Consider the following 22,271-nt stretch of genomic DNA (forward strand, 5'->3'; position numbering starts at 1 on the left):
TTCATTCAGACATCTTCGTAGTGGTTTGGCTAGTGTCTGCACTGCTAGTCGTCTGTTGTTACATCCTTAATAAAAGAATGGAGGTAACGGCTAAGCAAAAGACAATCTGTGAAATACATTAATAGACTGAAGTATTCTGTTTCAACTATTACTCTTACGGTTTTTAGAGTTGTCTAGAGAGTTACAGGGCTGTACAGAAGACAGAGACAAGTAAATGGCCACAGTTTCTTTTTGCTTATTTTCTAGGTTACAGTACCTTTACCAGCATCCCAGCTTTCATTACCTAATTTTGGATCTACAGGGCAGCCTTTAATCGCTCTGCCTCAGACTCTTCAGCCCCCATTACAGCACACCACCCCACAAGCCCAGGCCCAGAGCCTGAGTCGTCCGGCCCAAGTAAGCCAGCCTTTCAGAGGATTGATCCCAGCTGGAACACAGCACAGCATGATCGCCACCACAGGAAAAGTGAGTGAAAGAGGGATTTGCAGTTCTTTGAGAATTTGAGGCTATGTGTTTAGATATATACGTCTTATATCTGTAAAAATAAAATGCGTAAGTATTTACCACTCTCTAGGAGATCTCACACTCTGATGTGCTCTTTTCAAAAAAAGTTTTTATTTTTAAAGTAATCTCCACACTCAGTGTGGGGCTTGAACTCACAAGCCCAAGATCAAGAGTTACACGCTCCACCCTCTGAGCCAGCCAGGTGCCCCAAGCCCCAGTGTACCTTTTTTTAAAAAAAACTTTTTAAATCTACTTGTGATGTGTTTGACTTCCTCTGCTTCTTACTTAGTAACAAAGAAGTCACAAATTTTATGGATGAATTGGGTTTACACGGTCTTTTAAGACTTTTTACCCACAAATTTGGCCTTGATAATTTACTTAAATCATTATTTAAATTATTATTTAAATTAAATCAAGGCCACAAATTTGGCCTTGATAATTTATTTAAAACTTAATTATAGGATTTTTGTACTAAGATTCTTTACCTCTTGAGCTTATGGAGTTCCAGAAGCGCTAAGTCTTCTCTTTGTTTTTTCCTCAGATGTCTGAAATGGAACTGAAAGCCTTTGGAAGTGGCATTGACATAAAGCCAGGCACACCTCCAATCAGCGGTAGAAGCACCACACCAACATCTAGTCCCTTCCGGTAAAATGGGCATTTGAATTTCCAAATAAGTAAACACAATTTGTTTGTTAGATTCTTACTATGTCACCAGGCCTGTGGTAAGCACAAGACATTCTGATAGTGTTACCTGGAATGTTAAGATATTAAATTAAGAATGTATATGTTATACTGTATTTTTAAGAAAATTTTTTTTAAATACAGGGCAAACTAGCTAGAGTTCTTTCTCACCTCTGCCCCTCCAGTGTCTCTCTGCTACCGTAATGTTCGGTAACTCCCCTTGGTAGATTTTCCTCCGCTACCACAAATGAAGCGTCTGCCAAGAGCAGTGTCTCTAAAGATCTAACAGCATATCATTTATTTGGCACTACTGTACTGACCCGTGACGGCTTTCTCCCAAGGGCTACTTCCACAAGTCCGAACAGCCAGTCCAGCAAAATGAACAGCATTGTCTATCAGAAGCAGTTCCCGTCAGCCCCTGCCACTGTGAGAATGACACAACCATTTCCTACACAGTTTGCACCCCAGGTGGGCAGATACGAGTGAGAAATGAGTATTATGTACTTGGAAATGATTGCTAATCTGGCTAAGTATCTGATTTCATAATCTTGCCATATTATAAGTAGTTTAGAAACATAGTTTTTAATGAGAAAGTTTCTTATTTAATAGTACATTTATGACCTTCGTAGATATTCTCCGCAGTTTTTCGTGAGCTGCAGGTAGTAGCTGTATAGTGCTAAAGCAGACAGGAGTAGCCGAAAGATTCCCCACACAGCTCTGGTCGTTCAGTCCTGTTTCTTTTATCTTTTTTAAAGAAGTGGACTTTCAGAGAAGGGTCCCAGTGCTTAAAAGTTTTCTAGGTTTAAAGTTTTTGTTACGTGGTCGTCGTCGTCGTCGTCGTTGGGTTTTTGTTTTGTTTTGTTTTGTTTTTTAAGAGAACTATGTGTAGTTGAGTTAAAGTTCCTAAAGGATGTTCTAATACATGTGTAAAGACATTGGCTTCTCTTCCCTTCGCTGAACGAACGGAACGACTAGAATTTATCATGACTCTGAAAATGAGTGTCGACTCCTGAGAAGACACTTACGTGTTGAATTGGTGTTGTTTTTATTTATCTTCAGATGATGTTTGGTATAAGTGTGTGCCTTTTCTGCAATTACATCTTTTTAAAAAGATTACCCTATTTAATAGCTTTTCCATCCCCCTTCAGAATTTGTAGCTGAAATGCAAGAACCAACTACAGTGCCATAGCGTGCTTTGCTAATTTTTCTATTAGAGTCTCCAAGCATGGCCTGTTTGTTCTTGGTCCCTATAGTAGAATGGCACAAATGCCTACATACTTCCTTTCACTTGGCAGAATGGGCACAGATTTACTCTGAGATAAGCCAACCTGGTCTGGGTGGCAAAATTTTTTTTTAACAGTTCAATGTTGTATGTTTTGTTTTTTTCACTCAGATTCTCTCTCAGCCTAACCTGGTCCCTCCATTGGTAAGAGCCCCACATACTAACACCTTCCCAGCGCCTGTTCAGAGGCCACCAATGGCACTGGCCAGTCAGATGCCTCCTCCGCTGACCACAGGCCTCATGAGCCATGCTCGTTTGCCACATGTAGCCAGGGGTCCTTGTGGATCACTATCTGGAGTCAGAGGTAATCAGGCCCAGGCTGCGTTGAAGGCTGAACAAGACATGAAGGTTAGTACAGTGTTAACAGCCAACAGAGCAAGCATCTGTCTCTGAACCATGTCTTAAGATGCCTCTGGACCCATAACCACAAACCCAGGCATTCATTGTCTCAGCTAATTTAACTAAGCTAACTACTTTTATTTATTCCTTTTTTTTCCCCCCCTTTTTTTTTTCTCCTATTCTCCTTTTTTTAATTTATTTTTTATCTTTTTTTTTTTTTTGCAACTGTAGTTAGCAAACAAGTTAACATTTTAAACTCTGGCAAAATGGATTGCTTATAAAATGAATATTTGAGGGAGATCTGAGTTTAGCTGCTATATTTTTGGAAGAACAAAAAAATAATGTGGATTATTACAGACTTCCCATTTTCTTTTGTTTTTTTTCCTTTGTTTTCTTTTTTATCCCTCTGCGCCCGCACCCCCCCCACCCCCGACTTAAGATATAAATCATGGTTATGTGAAAATTCGGAGTGGTTAAGAGATTATACCTATCTTGATTTTTCTTCCTTCGTGAGTCATGCAAGTACAGTTTTCCTCTCAAACTGTTTCCATACCTTTTTTTTTTTTTTTTTTTTTTTGCCTGCCACCTGAGTTGGCTGTATTCCACAACAGATTGTGCAGTTGTAGATGAAGAACTGAAAAAAGCACTTTGGGATCCTTCATAATAAAAGGCACTGATAAATGTGAGGTTTGCTGATGCAGAAGAGTGCCTTGAGGAGTCTGTGTGGGGACAGTTTTCATAGCATAACCCTTACCGTCTGCCCGTGCAGCCAGCTGGGTCCATAGCTCTGTATTTACTTGGACTTGACTTCAGAGGTCTTAGTAATTTGGCCTGTTTTGTCACTATATATACGTGTATACACATCCATATATCGGGTCAGACTAGAACAGACAAAGCTTGCTGCCTTCAAACAGGGCAGTGCCCATAGTGATGCTTTACTCTGAATCAGAAACCTGTTTATGCTCATCCTTTCAGAAAATTCGGTTGACTCGCTGGTTTCTTTCCACATTGATAGCCCTCGTTTCTCATCCTGAGTGATCACATTTAAAGACGACTCTGCAGTGAAACTCTTGTTAAATGTGATCTACTTTTATTAAGGCTGTGGGCCTAGGATTTTCCTCTGTTAAAAAATGTGTAGGCATCTTTGGAAACTATTGGGCCAAGGTTTCCTGTTGTTCTGTCTCCTTGGAACTTGATTTTCATACCTTCCTGTGCTGGAAATTAGAGCTTACAATGGGGTCGGGGAGGGTAAAACTTTCTTGAAATTGCTTTAGATCTTTATATAGTATAGGTTTCCTGTAGAACATGAAGGGCTCCTTGTTATATGCGAGAGGTACAGAAACTTAAGTTTTAATTGTGTACGTTACAGTGGTATAATTTACAGATGACGTAAGTATGTTCTTTGGGGGCACATAGTCAGTAAAAGTAGGAAATTATTTTACCAGCTCAGAATGTGGTAGGAGCTATCAGAACTTAGTGCTCAAGTGAAGTCGTAGTTACTAATTTCTGATGCTCTTCCCCTGCAGAAGAGAGCTGTGGGAAGAGGACTCAGCCACAAGACATTTGGTCGTAGGTGTTGGTAATGCCACAATATAAGTGCTTCCTTTTCGTTTTATTGTAGACCACATATTGATAACTAGAAGTTTTACGTGTTACGTATATCTGTCTTCAAATTTGTGAGCAGCCTCCCTAAATAGAATTTGATATCAATAAGTTTTGTTCCAGAAAAGTTACAGACCAACAGCAATTTCTGACTTGTTATTTTATAAGAGGGCAAACTTGGAAAATGTGGTGGGAGGTGGTTCTGTTTTCAAATGTTTTTAAAAAAAAATCACATGGAATATTTGCCAAGATAGGAAGAAATCTGTCCTTTAAGAGCTGAAAGATCATTGAGGTACTTCTGGTTTGGGCCAGACATGGGGAGATCGGGTCTGTGGTCGGTAAAGAGTGAGCGGAGATGGACGGACAGGCTCCGCTCATGCTGCGGCGTTCTCAGTCGCTCTTTCTCATTTTTTAAGGCAAAGCAGAGAGCAGAGGTTCTTCAGTCCACGCAGCGGTTCTTCTCTGAACAACAGCAGAGCAAACAGATAGGAGGCAAAGCCCCGAAAGTGGACAGTGATTCAAGTAAACCTCCTGAAACACTGACCGACCCTCCTGGTGTCTGTCAGGAAAAAGTAGAAGAAAAGCCGCCCCCCGCACCTACCATAGCCACCAAACCTGTTAGAACTGGACCAATCAAACCTCAGGCGATCAAAACGGAAGAAACAAAATCTTAAAGGCTGTGGTTTATTGCAGGGGGTTGGGGGAGGGCAAGGGGACCGAGGGAGAACGAAGTCGGATAATGCCAGCGGCCAGAGGGGTAAAATGGCCTGTGCCGTTATCCTGTCCAGAGCTGGGAGGTGCTCGGGGGACATGGGAGCAGTTGACACTGACACTGACACAGCCGCCGTGCAGGGAAATGAGGCTTTGCTCGCGTGCACCTGCTGTGAGTGCGCACCATGCCGACGGCCGTGCTTCTCCGGTCAGAATCCGTACAGCAGGTTCGTGCGCACTTTCCCGGAGGGCATTTCGTTTAGAACTGAAATCCTCACGGTTAGATGAAACACCAGAAGTAGGAGGAACACAACCCCGCAGAGGACTAGCCAGGCCCGAACGAAGGGAACTCAGCTAATGCACCGGGTGGTGTCTTTGCTCCCTTACGTGCTTTGGATGTGATGGTAGCATCTGTGGGCTTGGTGGTCGGGAACCGAAGATAACTGGTGCTGCATAGAGGAGCCTTATTTTGTATTACGGCAGCTTGCTATTTTTGTAACATTGTGATTGAGTTGAACACAATCAAAATACAGTCCCTGGTCTCCCCTTCCTCCTGGACGAGTGAGCAGGTGATGGAATGTGCTGTCCACACCCTTGGACGTGTCCAGGCGGGCAGGCTTCGGCTGCTGCTTCCGTCGGGAATGGTGCTGTGTTTCGGTTGCGGCCCAGAGCTTAGACGTGCTGCTTGGCGTCTCCTTCTTCCACGGAGTTGTCGTGTCTTCACACGTGACAGGTTGGGTAAAATACTAGTTTGAGTCTGGCTTGCCTCCGCTCGGCCGTCTTCATATGAATCCAGTGGGGTTTTGTTTGTTCATTTGTTTTTAACGGTTTTTAACTGATGTTCATCAAGAGCATGAATACCTAGAACTGTGCCCTTAATGGAAGGAAATCCTGTCGAAGAAGGTCATTTCTTCACCAGAGCTGTGTCATACCATCCTTTGGGCCCTCTGCTGGGAAAGTAGAATCAAGTCTCAAATAATGCCTTTTTAATTGTATCTTCTAGTATTATAGATGTAGGACAGTACTGTATCATACCTCTGTGAATGTAAAATACCTTGTACCTGCTTTATGATACGTAATAGTGACCGTGCTTTATCAGAGCTGTTTTTAATGATGTTATTCTAGAATGTTTTCTTTCCAGATGATGATTGAGAAGCTAATTAAAAAAATGGTGCCAGGTACCACAACAGTAACAGAACTTTGCTGTTTTCTGGGGTTTTGTTTTTTTACCTTTTTTTTTCTTCTTTTTTATTAATGGAGTGTGCTGGATGTCTCTCTAATTTTGTTCAGATGACTGCAGAACCTGGAAAAGCTGTTGCTGCTATTGATGCATAACATACTGCTATTGGTCTTTTTATATAAATAAATAAATAAAAATATATATATATACATACATATACATATATATATAAATAATTTGAATTTTTGGAAACTTGAGCTGTGCTGTCAACTTTGGACAAAGTATCCCAGTTGTGCCGTGTTGGGTTGGCGTTGTACAGAAATTAACAGCCATATTGGTCTAGAAATGTTAAACATAATTTTTTCCATTTGTACAGGGGTAACGCACTGTATTAAATATGTAAGGTCTTATCTACATGGGTTTGATTACAGAAACTAATAAAGTATTCTCTAAATAATGACTCTTGGAACTTCTAATCCATTCCTAAAATCTGGAACAAGAAAGTCTGTCCTGAACCAAAAACTGGGATCAAGAGTGCATTATGCTCTAAGAGAAGGTAATCATCTAAAGACTTGATTCCAACTTTTCAGAACTGTAAAGTTTATTCAGGCAAAATAAAGGTTGTCATGGGGGATAATAGGGCCTCTGTTCTCAGGGTTGCCATACTCCTTTTGAGAACAGATCTGTCGAGGAGGAGGAGAGAAGTCTTTCTGGATGATGCGAAGTGCTGAAAGTAGAACGTAGTTTCACCATTCTTAAGGCAGAAATTGAAGGGCCCAGAACAGATTTCAGTACTTAACCATTGGTATTTCTCTTATCTCCCCTGCCTGTTCATAGTCACTGTCGCCCACGTAAGCAGGCTGCAAGGGTTTTGCTTTACTCATTTTGTAAAGCAAAGTGCTAAGGGATTTTAACTGCCTAAAATCCCATATCCGGAACACGTGGCCTCCAGACCCAGCTTTAGGAAAACTAGTAATCCGGTCACTGGTGACCTGTGTACCTTCTTGACTCCTGGATGCTGGGATTCGTAAACATTTAGAGAACTCAAGTTCTGTCAGGCCCTACCTAGATGGCCCCAAACTTTTCAGTTTGAAGGGTTTTCTCACAGTGGGCTCTCCATTGCTGGTGTGGCTAAGGCCAGGGTCCCAGACCTGTACCGAAAGGGCAGTAGTCACCACTTCACGCACTTGCTTCTTACGGAGTCACTTCAGTTCAGTCCTCCTAGGTGTTAGGTCTTCAGAGCAACGTGTGTGTGTGCAGTGAGTGGGTGGTGTTAACTCGAAACCATGAACACCTTAGGCCCTTTGCTAGGTAGGATCATACGGGGGGTTCCCACCACCACCCCCTTAAAAAAAAGTATCCAGTGAAAGTGAGGTATTTATGTCAATGCTTCTCCACAACTTGGTCCTGCAGTTCTTACCTCTGGCCTTTCTGGCATGCAGCTCGATAACCCAGAAGGTGGTGGTGGTTAGATGGCAGCGGCGGCTTTAGTCCACTAACCCTTTGAACGTTTTCTCTGCCCTTGAACCATTCTGGGAAGTAGGAAGAGGGTGTTTTTGTCCTTAGCTGTTAATAAATTGTGCTTAATGATGGAAGAATAATTGGGGGAAGCGGCCTAGGGAATGAGCGTAATTTGAAAAGGCATTTAATTTGCTTATTTCCACAATGCAGATCACAGAGTGTAAACATACTCTCGGGTGGAGGCGAGATGCAGAAGATAGAACCAGAACGTGCTCTCGTAGAAACACCTGAAAGGCCCGTTAGGTCTCAACTGCGTCCAGGGCACCTGCCCGCAGGTGCCCGGTGGGTCTCCTACCTTGGCACGTTCAGTATTTCCACATGCCCTTTCCGGTCCTTTTCCACCTGTAATCTGTAGTTAGCCACAGCTGACATGTTTGTGGAAAACATCGCAATTTGTGTTTTAGGTGATTAGGAAATAAATATCAGCCGTAAGATATCTGTGTGTGAAATGAGCTAGACCTGGACAGTGAGATCCTAACGTCGGACTGGCCTTGGCCTTGCACATTGCTGAAGGGAGTCCTCTGCTCGGCCCTCTTCCTCCTTCCCTGCGCCGGTCTTCATTCATACCCTCAGGTGTAGGGTTGAGCCTGCTGTTGGCACTCAAGTAGGGGCTCTCCGTGGTTTTCCTGAAATCATCCAGAGACAGTGGTAATATATTTCAGGCCAAGAGTGCTATCGATTTTCAGCCTTTTTTGGGGTACGATGGGGTGGATTGGCAGGTCATGTTCAGCTTCCCACAGAAATGAAGCTGCTGTGACTGGTGTCTCTTGGATTCTTAAGCAAAAGCCCTCAGGTCTGGGGCGCCTGGCTGGCTCAGTCGGTAGAGCATGTGACTCGATCTCAGAGCTGAGAGTTCAAGCCCCATACTCGGTGTAGAAATATCTTAAAAAATAAAAGAAGCCTTCAGATCTTTATGGACTGGGAAACCAAAAATTATGAATGCCTTAATTCCTTGATTTTACGTGTGTATTGATTTTTCCATCCACTCTTGATGAAGCCTGTTGCCATTTCCTAGATGCCTGCTAGAGTCTTTTATGTAGGTAAATACAGAATTCCTTTGAATTTTTACAGATACTCTCCCTCAGTTTTCCAGTTTTCCCCACACCTAATTTGACAAGAATTTTTTAGAGTGAAATTGGTAGAAATTGAAAACAGACCTAATAGCCTACTAGCAGTGGGCATCAGTCAGTATGAAAATCTAGCAAGTGGTTAAAGTTTGCTTAAGACTCGCTAACGTACTCCAGATTCCAATGTAAGAATTACTTTTAAAAACACAAGAAGAGGACATGAATAGACATTTCTGCAAAGGAGACAGCCAGATGGCCAACAGACACATGAAAAAGTGCTCCACATCACTCGGCATCAGGGAAATACACATCAAAACCACGAGATACCACCTCACGCCAGTCAGAATGGCTAAAATTAAGTCAGGAAACGACAGGTGTTGACGAGGATGCAGAGAAAGGGGAACCGTCCTACACTGTTGGTGGGAATGCAAGCTGGTGCAGCCACTCTGAAAAACAGCATGGAGGTTCCTCAAAAAGTTGAAAATAGAGCTACTCTGTGACCCAGCAATCGCACTATTGGGTATTTACCCTAAAGATAACAAACGTAGTGATCAAAGGAGCACATGCACCCTGTTTATAGCAGCAATGTCCACAATAGCCAGACTATGGAAAGAACCTAGATGTCCATCAACGAATGAATGGATAAAGAAGATGTGGTGTAGATATACAATGGAATACTACGCAGCCATCAAAAGAGATGAAATCTTGCCATTTGCCATGACGTGGATGGAACTAGAGGGTATCATGCTTAGCGAAATAAGTCAATCAGATAGGAAGTCGAGAGGCAGGACGGGGGTAGGGAAGGAATAAATGAAAAAAGATGGGATTGGGAGGGAGAAAAACCCTAAGAGACTCTTAATCTCGTAAAACAGGGTTGAGGGGAGAGGGTATGGACGTTGAGGAGGGATGTGCTATGGTGAATGCTATGAAGTGTGTAAACCTGGCGATAGACCTCTACCCCTGGGGCTAGTAATACATTCTATGTTAATAAAAAAAATAAATTTGGAAACAAAGAATTAAAAAATAAAAATAATAAAAAAGGAAAAAAATAACACATTTTCTTCAATGGAGGAATAAGATACCATAGGAGGAGAAATTTTTTTCAGAACTGGAGAGTTTTTTTTTTTTTTTAAGATTTTATGTATTTATTTGACAGAAATCACAAGTAGATGGAGAGGCAGGCAGAGAGAGAGAGAGAGGGAAGCAGGTTCCCTGCTGAGCAGAGAGCCCGATGCGGGACTCAATCCCAGGACCCTGGGATCATGACCTGAGCCAAAGGCAGTGGCTTAACCCACTGAGCCACCCAGGCGCCCCCAGAACTGGAGAGTTTTAAGCAAGAGATGAGACTCCGGTAACATTAGGCGAGGGGTTGAGCATCAATTATGTATCAGTCGCCAGAGATACAGAAGTCGGTTTCTTACCTCAGCATGGTCTGGTGGAGGAAGCAGAGACGCAGGCGGTGGCCTGAGGTTGGTCACACCTCCATCACTAATGGCCTATTTTCTGGATGCCTTGAGCCATCTCCTAGTGGAGGCTTTCCCCTTCCCCCTCCATCTGTCTACATTGCTGATGTTTCTAAATACAATTAAGATCTTCTAAAGGCATTTAGGCACTACTTACCTGGCCTTGTTTCTCACCATTTCTTGACACACCCGCTAAGAAATAGGATTGTTCGTAGACTTTGGTCTTCTCAGTTTCTGAGGGGGAGGAAAAAAAAAATCAACAGTTCCCTCATCTGAAATGCAAAGGGAGCCCCCAGATGCATTAGTGTTCAGTGGGGGAATTAGAGCAGGGATGTGTCATTCAGCAGGCCTGTGCTTCCAGATGAGTAAGTCTCAGGTCCAGGGACAATGCAGAGGAGCAAAAAGGAGGGACAGATGGGTTCTGGCCTCCGGGTTTAGATTTGCCAAGAGGCAGTGTCCCATGTCAGTGAGTTCACACCGTTCTGTGCAGGAGGTACCCACAGTGCTGACTTAGGGCTGTGGTTTTCGAGCTGGAGGTACACACACTGTTACCGAGGCAGTTTTTAATATTTGTTTGGCTAAGGGATTCAGTGGTTCCTACAAAATGTAAGTATTAACGTAAATTAACCAGTGCCGAGGAAGAGCTGCTGTCAGACTGTGGGTACAGGAAGCTGGAAAGAGTAGGACACCCAGAGTAAAGGGTGCTCCCGCAGAAGTTGCCAGTGCTCCCTACAGCCGCGGTGGGCTGGGGGGTTGGGTATTGGATTTCTGTAGTCTGAGACAGAAAAGGATGTTCCAGATTTTCCTTTTTCTTTTTTTTTTAAGATTTTAAAAATTTGACACAGGGAGAGATCACAAGTAGGCAGAGAGGCCGGGGGAAGCAGGCTCCCCGCTGAGGTCATGACCTGAGCAGAAGACAGAGGCTTAACCCACTGAGCCACCCAGGTGCCCCCACAGAGTTTCCTCTTAAATGGCCAAGTTACCAGACTTTATACCCAGCTTAAAGCCCCACAGGGAAAATGGAGTTAGTCGTGAACATCTCTGCTTCATCCCTTCTTCCCTCCCCCAGAATCAGGGCCTGGTTCAAGGTACTTGAATTTTAAGCTTTGTCCCAAAGGCACCTGGGGATGTGATCAGGCCGCAGGTGAGGCAGGTCCTCTCTCAGCCACGGCGCGGTCCTTGGCGCTTCGTGTTGCAGAAGCACCGGAGCAGCAGCGGCCGGGGGCAGGCGCCGTCCTTGTCGGGCCCCCGAAAAGCACGACTCCACCGTCCCAGAAACTGCGCGTTTAATCAGAGCCGGAGAGTGGGGAGCGTGGGCGGGCGCGGCTCCTTCGCCGGCGGCTTGGGTGTCCGACGGGACGGCCCCGCGCTCCGTGCCGGGCCGCGCTTCGTGCCGGGCCGCGCTCCCTCCCCTTGGGTGCCGTCCCTCCTCTGACACGGAGGCTTGGCCGGGTGTGTCTGAGCAGGTTCCCAGGAACAAAGTAGGGGTAACGAAGTGTCTCAGGTCACGGTCCTGGGGTCCCGGGGTCGAGCCCCGCGTCAGGCTCCTGCTGGGGGGGGGGGGTCTCTGCCTCCGGCGCTGCCCTCGCCGGCTCCCCTCGCTCGGATCATGAAGATCTTCACAAAGAACCACCCCGGGGCGCACGTAACCGGCTCAGAGACGCGCGGAGGAGCCAGGAGGGGCCGCGGGTCGGAGCTCGGCCGCCCCGACGCGGAGGACGCGGACCTCCCCGCCGGACCTGGTGCTGGTCGGGGCCCGGGCGCGGCGAGCGGAGCCTCCCGGCGCCAAGTCGCTCCGGAGACGCGGGGCGAGGCCGGGTCCGCAGGGCCGGAAGCCGCGCGGGGAGACCCGACCGCCCCCGGCACGTGTGGCGCGGAGCCCGGACCCCGCAGGCGGCTCCCGGCCCGACGGAGAGCGGCGACCCCGGCCTCCCCCGCTCGGACGCGCCTGCCCCGGCCCGACCCGGCCCGAAGCCGCGGCTCACGGCGCTCGGCCCCGCGGTTGTCGCCTGGGCTGGGGTCACCCCGCGGCCGGACGGGGGTCGCTCGTCCTGATGAAGTCCCAGAACCTAAGTCAGGTTCGGTGGGGTGAGGAGGTTCGGAGCCGACGACTAAAGAAAGAATTCTTAAGACGCCTGAGGAATGCTACACATATGGAGGGGAGCGGATGAAAGGGGGGGGTGCAAGGCGCCAGCTTTTGCTTTGTTCTCAGCCAGCCTCTTGCTCCCTCATCAGTCCGGCCGCCGCCGCGCTTCGGGGCCGCGGGAACCGGCGCGGGGGACGCCCGAGGCCCGGGGCCGCCGAGACGAGACGCGGCCGGAGGGGCCGCCGGGGCCGCGGCTGCGACCGACGCTGCGGAGACGCCGTGAGACGCGGCGGAGGCTGGACCGTCCGTGACCCGCGACCCGCGGGCTTCGACCCCCGCGTCCTGTGAGGGTCGCCCCGGCTGGGGGGCGGGGGGCGGGGGGCGGCCTCTGCGGCGGCTGCGGGCCGGGGACGGAGCCGGAGGCTGGAGGCCGCGCGCCCCGTGGGGTCCCCTGGGTCTCGGGTTCTTCGCGGACCAGGTCAGTGCGCGACCCGAGACGCCGCGGCCGGTCCCCGGTGACACTCTGGTCCCCGTCGCCGACGGCTCTGTCCGCGCCCCCGCGGCCGCCCCGAGACGACACGTGCCTCCGCGGTCCCGGCTTCGCGACGAGGGACAAGTGACCCGCCGGACGGGAACTTCCTGCTCCCGGCCCGGGGACCCCAGAGTAACTCGAAGCCACACAACGCGTATTTCCTGGGGCTCCGTCGGGTTAAGCCTCTGACTTGATTTCTGCTCAGGCCACGGTCTCAGGGTCGCGGGATGAGCCCTGCCTCGGGCTCCGCGCTCCGTGTGACGCGGGCTTGAGACTCTCTTTCCCCTCCCGCTGCCTCCCCTCGACCCCGTTCCCTCTCTCTAAATGAGTAGAATCTTAAAAAGAAAAATAAAGAAATAAAAGTTTAACGGGTTTGTTCTTCTGTCACCGGGGGGTGTATTCCCCTCCTCAGACCAAGAATTTCTAAACCCACAGGCCCAGAGTTGCAGGGATGAGAAACCCAGAATCTCCAGGTCAGCCCTTGGTTTCCAAAAGGTCAGGGTCCGCCCATGCTGTCACCCATGCTGTCACCCAGAGCTCAGCAGCTCCGATGACAAACACCGTCTTCGCTTCCGTGGATCAGGACACAGGTGCAGGCCCGCAACGTGCTTGAGGCTCGAGGTCTGTCCCGGGGTTGCGCAGCTCTCAACAGGCTGCAGCCTCATTTTAGGGCTCGTGGGGAGTCCGTCCCCTCCCGAGGCCACTCTTGGTTGTTGGTAGGCCTCCGTCCCCTCGTCACTGGGCCTCCCCATTACGGCCGCTGCCTTCAAAGGAGTCAGGCCAGCAGGAAGCCCCCAGACAGAAACCACAGTCTTCCTGTCCCGTCGTCCTGGAAGTGACAGCCCGTCGCGGCTGCCGTGTGCTCTTTCTCAGGAGCCAGTCCCCAAGTCCGCACACGGGCGGAGGTGACGGGAAGTTGGGAACGACAGGAGGCCGGGGCCCTCGGGGGTCTAGGAACTTCCTGCCACACGGTCACTGTGCATCTCCAGATGGCATGTAGCGTTTGCAGTCCTGTTTCCGAGCTCCGACCAGCCAGACGAACCCCCCGTGGTGTCCAGTCTCTCCTGGGGCTGCCTGTCCCCCGACCCCCATGCAGTAAGGGACCAGATGCCCGAAAGCGCCTGCTGGGACTGTTTCCAGTCATCACCGTCGTGCGGTGCCACCCCAGCTGCCCCAGGACGAGCCTGGGGACAGGCGCTGCTGTGCTATGCGCGGCCGCCGTGGGCCCCGGCCGCCCGCTGGCCCCTCAGGTCCACGTGAGCACATCGGGGTGAGGCCCGGATCTCCCGCTGGGGCGCTGCAGGGCTTCGAAAACTCAGCACCCCGAGGGGCCCAGAGCCGCTGAGACAGGCAGCTCCGCCGTGTGCTCGCTTCCACTGCCAAGGTCAGGGGCTCCGCCGCTCGATGGTGCGGGACTCTGCCGCCGATGGCCTTGGCCGTGGTTCTGCTCCCGGAGCTCGGGACCCGGCAAGTGGCCCCTTCGTCCGCCGGCGCCCCTGGAACCGGGAGCCCCCCTGGCTGGAGCTGATCCCGGGGCTGTGAGGCCGCACCTGCTCCAGAAGCTGCTCCCAGCGGGCGCGCCGTCGGGGGCTGGGCCGGGCCAGGCTGGGATCCAGGGGGCCAGGCTGGGATCCAGGAGGCCAGTCACCAGGCGCCCCGAAGAGCGCAACCAGAGGCGGGACCGTCTTTGGTAGCGGACCCGGGACCGCTGTGCCCCCGACGGCTGCCCCGGTGCGGTCGGTCCACCCCACCCGCTGGGACCAACACGACGGCGCTGCCGTCCTGGAATGTCTGCCGTGGTCTTCGGTGTGGCTTCTGCAGAGGCCGGAGGGGCGCCTGGAATGGGGAGGTTCGAGGAACCACCACGCCCAGCCCTTCCGGCTTCTAAGGAGAGCATCTGACAGGGCTGTTGCCGCCTCCCCACGAGGTACTGACTGTGATGGCCCCGAGGAGGGGGCTCAGCCTTTCCCACCCCGACCGTGCGTCCCCCGGCCCCGGGCTAGAGTCCCGCCAGCCTGGCAGGGCGTCCGCCCCGGTCCCACACTCAAGCCGCGGACGGACCCCGTGGCCTCTCCATCCCCCCAGCTCTAACACAGCGACCGTGCTGACACCTCCGGCCCAGCAGCAGGAATCAGCAGGCTGAATCCTGTGTCGAGTTCGTCAAAGCAGGTCTCCCCAGCGTCAGGCCACCGGGTCCCTCCTGGCAGTCATCACCGCAGTTTTACGGCCTCTCCTCCCGCTGACTTCTTCCAGTTGGCAGTATTCCAGGTCCGTAAACTGAGCAAAGAGACAGTGACTTCGTGTGGACATGGCGGCCACTGATCGCAGCTAGTAGAAGCGTCCACACTGGTTTGCTTGGAGAAACCGAGCGATATTTGTGGTCTGCCCAGCTTTCCTGGGAATGCTGTGCTCTAGTAACCACCTCTGCAGTTCTGCGGGGATCAAACCAGCCAGCTGCCGTTCCGATTTTGCCGCTCATTATGGTAATTTTTTCCACCAGTTTGGGATTGTGGCACACAACTAGCTGACCTCTTGTTTCATTAGCCACTTTGCTCGCTGCCCTGTGAGGCCAGTTCCAATAACCGCATCTCCCGCCATCAGCCCCGGCCTCCAGAGGACAGGACGGCCGCCCCTGAGCTTCCCAGTGATGCCGCAACACTTCCGTGCAGTGCTTACTTTGTCCCTTTGGTGAAACGAGTGTCCTCCAAGCTGACCCACAGAGTGTACCCAAGGGCGGAGTTTTCTGCCCTTATCCAGTATATCCAGTCTGCAGTGCCCACGTCTCTAATCCTTCCGCTCCCTTCTTCCATTTGTTCCAGAATTTCTACTTTATTTAATGTGGGCCGTCCCTTTCCCCTGGGTTCCCAGAACCATCAGCAGGCAAAGATGACTTCTAGGTTTGAGACTCAAACAGCCGAAAGGAAGGGGCTGCCCTTAAAAGAAACGGGGAAGACAGTTGGTGGGACACATGTGAAGGAGTCGAGTAACGTTCAGTCTTGGACATGTCACGTGTACGTGGTTATTAGCTAAATGGAGACGCCACGTAGGCAGCTGGTGCGTTCATCTGGAGTCCAGGGGACAGATCTGGGCTGGAGGCAGATGGGTGCCATCGTCCTATGGACGGTTATTTCAACGATGCAACTAAGCGAGATCGACAGGGAGACGGGTGTGGAGAACAGAAGAGATTCAAAGCCTGAGCCCGGATGCTCTAGTGTTAAGAATCGAGGAAGAGGCAAAAGGAACTGAGGGAGTGACCAGTGAGCTTGGAGAAAGTCGAGGAAAACAATGTCCCTAGGGCCGAGGGATCCATGGTTTCCAGTGCCACGGGCGCAGGGCTGATAGAGCGTGAAGGAAGGAGCGGAGAGAGAAGACACAGGCAAGTCTTTCCAAGAGACTTTTGCTCATCTGTTGTGTGGTGGGCAACAGTGGGTGCAAGAGGGGGTTTGAAGACGGGAGGAAAGACCGTGTCTGTGCACTGCTGGGAAAGAGCCGGCGGAGAGGGGAAGGAAAGCTGATGTTTGGGGGGGGGGGGGCTGCTAAGCAAAGGCCTTGGGGGCGGGGGGTTAACAGACGATGCCGTTTGGCGCCCGAGTGCGAGGGCCGCTTTGGAAAACGTGTTCAGCGGGTCACGGGCTCGCCTGCAGGCGCCGGAGAGGAGGCAAGGACCGTGGGCAGCTTCGCAGACTCACCACGGCTGCAGTTTTCTACGCGGCCCGAGGACCGGGAAGAAGCGTCTGAGGTTTGAGCTGAGGGCTTTCGTGGCCTGGATGAGCTCCCACCTGGAGTCTGCGGTCCCGGCTGTGAAGCGGGACTGGTCACCAGGCTGTGTTTCTCTCGGGCACACACAGCTGCGGGAGGTGAGTGGGCCTCGGGCCGGCACTCGGCCAGGCAAGCAGGACGACCCAGCAGCGGCCCAGGGAGCTGAGCTGCCGGCAGGGGACTCAGGTGTCGCGCTGGTCAGTGCTGCTCATCCTACGACCTGCAGACATCACACCCCGGGTTTGTGAGGTTCCCGGCGATAATGGCTGAGTCACGGTCGCAAAGAGGGCTGGAGCCCCATGCTTCTGTTGTCGCAGGGATGGCCAAGGAATGGCGTCCCTAGACTCTCCGGGTCACCTCCTCCTGTGAGGCTCAGCCCGGTCCCCCTTCCTGTTCTTCCGAGAGGATCCCCGTCCCTCGTCGGCCACGCGGACCCGCACAGCAGATCCCGTCACTGAGATCAGCCCCGTGTGTGCCACACACATCACCAAGAGAGCCCAGCGGAAGGTTGCCCCTATTTCGAATGAACAATCATGTGGTAGCTGTGTACGTGTTGTTTCTAGAGAACACAGGTTCTCACTGTATCTTACCCACTCATTTGTTTTGTGGGTGGACCAGCTTGGTTGTTAAGCTTACACTTCGACTCCAGGCAGCCAACGTTCTGAATCCCAGCTCTGCAAGCAGCCGCGGCCTTCCGCTGGGGTCCATACTGCGGTCGGTGTGAAGAAAGACCCCCCAGCCAGGCTGCTGCTTGCCCATCCAGACTGGAAACTTCGGGTTTGGGTGTCACGATTCCGAGAAAGGTGTCTTCGAGGCGTCTGGCCCATCATGAGGGATAGGTGGTGTGGGAGGCAGACGGGTTTGCGGTGCGCTGAATCGTTTGAGACGTATCTGCCACATCAGACTGCCCCTGCGTTCCTATCTAAAGCTGAAATGTTGTTCCCCAAGCCGCTGTGTCTCAACAGCAGCAAACAAACACAAAACAGACCATTTTAAGAAGTCAGTACCATCACTGTGTCCCTTCTGGAGTTGATGTGCGATAGTTGCTTCTGACATTATTCGAACACCATACAGATGTTTGTTTACATTTTGGAAAACCCTCCAGAGTTTAGAGACTTGGGTAATCATAGGGCCGAAGGAAACAGATGGGAACACAATGCTGTCGCTGTTGGGCTCCCACTAGGATCTCCACGCTCTGCCAGGCCCTGGGATGGGGGAGAAGGGAAAATGGACCTTCTGCTTTCAAGAAGTACGTTTGTGAGGAAGAGGCTTACATTCCTGGCTATTACGTGCAGGACAGTCTATGTACACGCCTAGCTTCATAGTCATCCTGGGGCTAAATATATTTACACATTTACATACGTCCTGGGGCAGATACTTAAACACTTTAAAATGGGGGCAGGGAGGAAGGTAAAAATGAAGGACTTTTGTATTTTCTCACCCGTCCCTACTGCCCTAGTAGTTACTCCCCTTTTACAGGTAAGAAAACCGAGGCTCATAGAGGCTAACTCACTTACCCGGGATCACTCAGTGCAAAAGCGAGAGCCTTGCCTTGCCATCAGTCTCTTCTGTTCCAAAGCCAAGGCACCTGCCGCCTCGTCAGGAAAGTGGGAGCAAGGGCGGTGCCGTCTTCTCCCTGCAACATCTGTGGGGATTCCTCATCAAGGTCACATTTGCAGGGAAAAATTTGTGTCAGCTGCTACCTCCCCGGGGCAAATCAATCCCATTAACGCCAGTTCCGAGAGAGCCTGACTCCATGGGGATAAAAGACAGAAGAAGTGAGAGCTGATGGTGGTGACATTCTGGTCTTTTCCTTCCCCGTGGAAGTGCTGTCGCTGACATGTGGGTCCAGAGTCTGTAACGGGGGCGCTGCTCCCCGAGACCATGAGCTGAAGAGTGGAACAGGTCCCAGACTGAGCTGAGCGGGGGTTGAAAGGTACATCAGTTGGGTGACCTCCTGAGAACAAAGTTTTCCCGCCAGAAGAACAGACTGGGGAGGTCAGGCCCTCCCCGGTCATGCCACAGGGTCACCTTGAGAGTGTGGCAGGGGTCCCGGAATGGAGACTCCTTCCTATTCCTTGGAGAGGGCTCATCCTTGGGGGCAGAAATCCAGCGTCGCTGGGCTCCTCGGTGGAGTCTTTGCAGCCAGGCAGGCCCAGCTTCAGATTCCAGCTGTGTCCCGGGGAAGCTGCCTCCTTCCTCCCCAGCTCAGTCTCCCCGTTCACTCTGCGGGGGGCCCAGAACCTCGTTCGCACAGTGACTGGGTCTCCAAAGAAAAGGTTAGAGGACATCCCAGGTAGCCAGCACTAAGTGGGTGGCTGCTGTGACCTTCCGTGTCAGCGTCGTGTCCCCAGTGTCTCTGCCACGTGCTCCTCTGTCAGCCCCAGCTTGGCCCATGGCCCTTTCCTCCTCTTTTTTTTTTTAATTATTTATTTTTATTATTATGTTCAATTAGCCAGCATATAGTTTCTTGTTCTAAGGAGCAGGTAAGAAGGTAAGCGCTCCGGGAAGAAAGCCGGCAGGTGTCGGTGATGCCAAGCAGCCCGGGAGGGGAGGGCTCCCTGGGAGAAGCACAGGTTGCGGCGGGAGCAGTAGGGGAGGGCCCAGCTGTGCGACCTGGGGAGAAAGCAGTGGCCTCCCTGGGCCTCCATTTCCCCAACTTTTACCTTGGGGATCATGTTACTGACCTCGATTTTGAAGAAGTATCTGCCTGGGGACCGGCGGGGCCGGGGGCGCGGGGTGGCTGGGCTGTAGGGAGGCCCCACTGAGGACCCAGCAGAGACGAGCTGGGCGGGACCCACGTCTGGCCTGAAGGCCGACTACTGGCGCTTGTGTTCTAGATTCGGAGGTGCCGACGGCCCGGAGCCCTTGAGTCCTCGGATTGCAAGGCCATGGCCCAGAAGAGCCTCACAGTCCACGCCAACAACCTGCCCTACGGAGACCTGGCCTCCGAGGTGACCAGGCGCAGAGTCACCATGGCCACGGGGTAGGTGAGCGCTGTCCGGTGCGCAGGGGCGCAGGGGCGCAGGGGCGAGGGGTGGGGGCGGACCCCACCCGCCGCCGCAAAGCACCGCACACCTGGTGCGCTGCGCTCAAGCCTGTGCACCTGTCGCTTCAGGGCGGATGTTATGGGCGAGAAACTGCCTTGTCCCCCATGTCGAAGCCGACTTCTGTGGCCTTTCAGCAGGCAGGGAAAGCCGGGCGGGGATGGGCTTCAGATCCGGGGGTCTTCGTCGGGGGTTGGGGGGGAGGTCGCGTGCGGCTCTGGACGCAAGGGGTGATGCGCCCCCGGGATGGAAACGCAGGACTTTGCCGAGCCTGGGCACAGCCTGGTTCCCAGCGTCCGGGAGCTCCTGCAGGCAGCCCTGCCCTCTCCTGCCCCGCGGCCTGGCGCCCCGCACGGGCCGGATCGGACCCTCACCCCGCTGCCCGACACCCTCCCCGGACGGTGGGCTTGGTGCGATTTGTATTTTAAATCAAGCGCACAAAGGGTTTTGGCTTAAGGATGTCCGTGCAGTCTCTGTGATATGCTCAGAGTAAAAACTCCGGTGTTTACCCGAAATTCGGATCTCACTGGGCACCATGTATTGTGATTTGCTGACTCTTGACGAGCCCATGATGGCCCGTGTGGAGTGTCCTGTCCTCTCTGGCCCCAGGTCCTCAGATCTAGTCGCGTGCTATTTAAAGGTGAAGAAAGAAAGATTAGGATTTAGTAGGGCTGAAAACCAGCCTTCCTGACATAGCTGTCCGGCTCGCGGCAGCTCCTTTGCTGCTTGTCTGGGGTTCGGGCCTGTCGGAGGCTTCCCCGTGGGGGGATGGGCGCTACAAGCTGGAGGAAGGGGGAGGGGCTTCCTCGCTCACCTGCGGCAAAGGCCACCATGCTGCGATTTCTTGTGGTGGTTAAGTGCGTTTGCGAGTTACCTTCTCTAGTCTCCATGAATGGAACCCCCAAAAGAGACCAACAGCCTAGAAACTTCTGCCAAGAAACCTGGCTTGAACTCCTAATAACGCCAAGTGTGTGTAAACAAGGAAAACTGGCCGAGCTAACGCTTGTCGTTTGAGTTTTGTCAGGTGTGGTATGAACGTAGGAACAATGGTTTTATTAAAACTGATACTTAGTTGTCCAAAAAGTAAAAATTGACTTGAAATATGGACCTCCATCCAGTATTACTCACAATGCTTCTTGACCTTAGAGTTTGAGGGGGAGGGATGTATGACCTTGGCGAACTGATTAAAAAAACAAAACAAAACCAAAACCTTAGGTACAGTGGCTTATCATAAAGGTGGGATGTTGCAAAGCTGCACTGACAGGGGTACATGGCAAGTATGACCCCGGGGTTGACCTCATGAGCGTGGGCCTTGTCCCCGGGAGGCTGTGGTCCCTCTGCTCCAGTGTTTGCTGAAGAAGGAAGAACGTCCAGAACTCTGAGGCCTCCCTTAACCCTTTCTCCGTCACCTCCTGTCCCTTCAGCAAAGTCAGGGGACAGCTCTGACTGGGGGGTACGGCAATGCGCTTGTGGAGATCGGAGGCAGGAGTCCGGGTCTGCCTTGTACTAGCCCCGTGACTGGGCTAAGTCCCCCCTAGCTCCGCCGCCTCGGCTGAGAACTCGTCGTGAGGTGTGGCTGCGAGCCTACGGGTAGACGTTTCTAGCTCCAGGTGCCTAACTCCTCAAGCCCTTGACAGGCTAGTCCTCCCCTCCTGCAGATGGGGTCAGCCCAGCCCTGAGCAGGATGGGAACACGCTGGTAGAACCCAGAGAAAGGCAGGCTAGCCTGCAGGTTTGGGGGATCCCAGGGCAGAAGTTAGGCAGAAAGGAGGGACAGAGTGGACTTAAGGCTGAACTGGGCAGGGCTGCCTGGGTGGCTCAGTCAGGTGAGCGACCAGTTAACTCTTGGTTTCAGCTTGGGTCATGATCTCCGGGTCATGAGATGAAGCCCCCTGTGGGGCTCTGTGCGCAGTGGGGAGTCCGCTTGGGGTTCTCCCTCTCCTTGCCCTCTGCCCCTCCAACCCATAAAGAAGTTAATTAAAAAAATTTTTTAGAAAGGCTGAACTAGCCAGAGACTAGCTGAAATGAGAGAGAGAGAGAGCGAGCCTGCGCTCAGCTGACAGGACAGGGCACAGGCTGGTAGGGCCGGACCCACGGGGCCAGTGGAGGGGACAGCTGGGCCCTGAGCAGAGCTGAGTGGTGACTGAAGCCTGGCCGGAGTCCCTCTCCCTTCTGCCGGCTGAGGGCTCTGTAGGCCTGGATACAGGAGTCAGGAAGGATGGCCTTCAGCGTGATGACTGGTTCTCCCTGGGGTCTGGGGGTTTCCTTTTTTCTGTTCTTTTCTTTCTCTCCCCCACCCCCAGAATCCTGTATATTTAAAAAAAAAAAAAAAAATTCACTCTGCCTTTCCTCCCAGAGAAGAGATATCTACCAAGAAAAGTGATGAAGCCGGGGAGATGCCCCCCACTCTGGACTCGGAGCAAGGCCCTGCTGGCGTGGCTGGCCCTTCAGAACCCCCCGCGCCGCCTCCTTCGCCCGCTGAAGACTGCAGAGTCTGA

At 51.9% G+C, this 22,271-nt stretch overlaps 2 protein-coding genes across 17 annotated transcripts in view; both read left to right on the forward strand.

The window, feature by feature from the left end:
* The window catches only part of PRRC2C (proline rich coiled-coil 2C), a 95,885-nt gene extending 89,126 nt beyond the window's left edge, over positions 1 to 6,759 (forward strand). For 5 of the 16 annotated variants that reach the window (XM_032319008.1, XM_032319006.1, XM_032319005.1 and 2 more), the window contains exons 31-35: positions 247 to 465; positions 1,046 to 1,149; positions 1,527 to 1,653; positions 2,579 to 2,815; positions 4,825 to 6,759. In XM_032319008.1, coding sequence (XP_032174899.1) covers positions 247 to 465; positions 1,046 to 1,149; positions 1,527 to 1,653; positions 2,579 to 2,815; positions 4,825 to 5,082 — 945 coding nt within the window. In that variant the 3' untranslated portion in view covers positions 5,083 to 6,759. Of the gene's footprint in view, positions 1 to 246; positions 466 to 1,045; positions 1,150 to 1,526; positions 1,654 to 2,578; positions 2,816 to 4,332; positions 4,386 to 4,824 lie in introns of those variants that run through there. The other 11 variants (XM_032319013.1, XM_032319014.1, XM_032319015.1 and 8 more) reach the window with 9 other exon arrangements.
* Positions 6,760 to 19,618: 12,859 nt separating this feature from the next.
* Positions 19,619 to 22,271, forward strand: MYOCOS (myocilin opposite strand). The gene is made up of 2 exons (XM_032319179.1): positions 19,619 to 19,713; positions 22,130 to 22,271. Exons 1-2 carry the CDS (start codon positions 19,619 to 19,621, stop codon positions 22,269 to 22,271), a joined length of 237 nt encoding a protein of 78 aa, XP_032175070.1.

The sequence above is a fragment of the Mustela erminea genome, chromosome 17, assembly GCF_009829155.1.
Source record: "Mustela erminea isolate mMusErm1 chromosome 17, mMusErm1.Pri, whole genome shotgun sequence".
Lineage (NCBI taxonomy): Eukaryota > Metazoa > Chordata > Mammalia > Carnivora > Mustelidae > Mustela > Mustela erminea.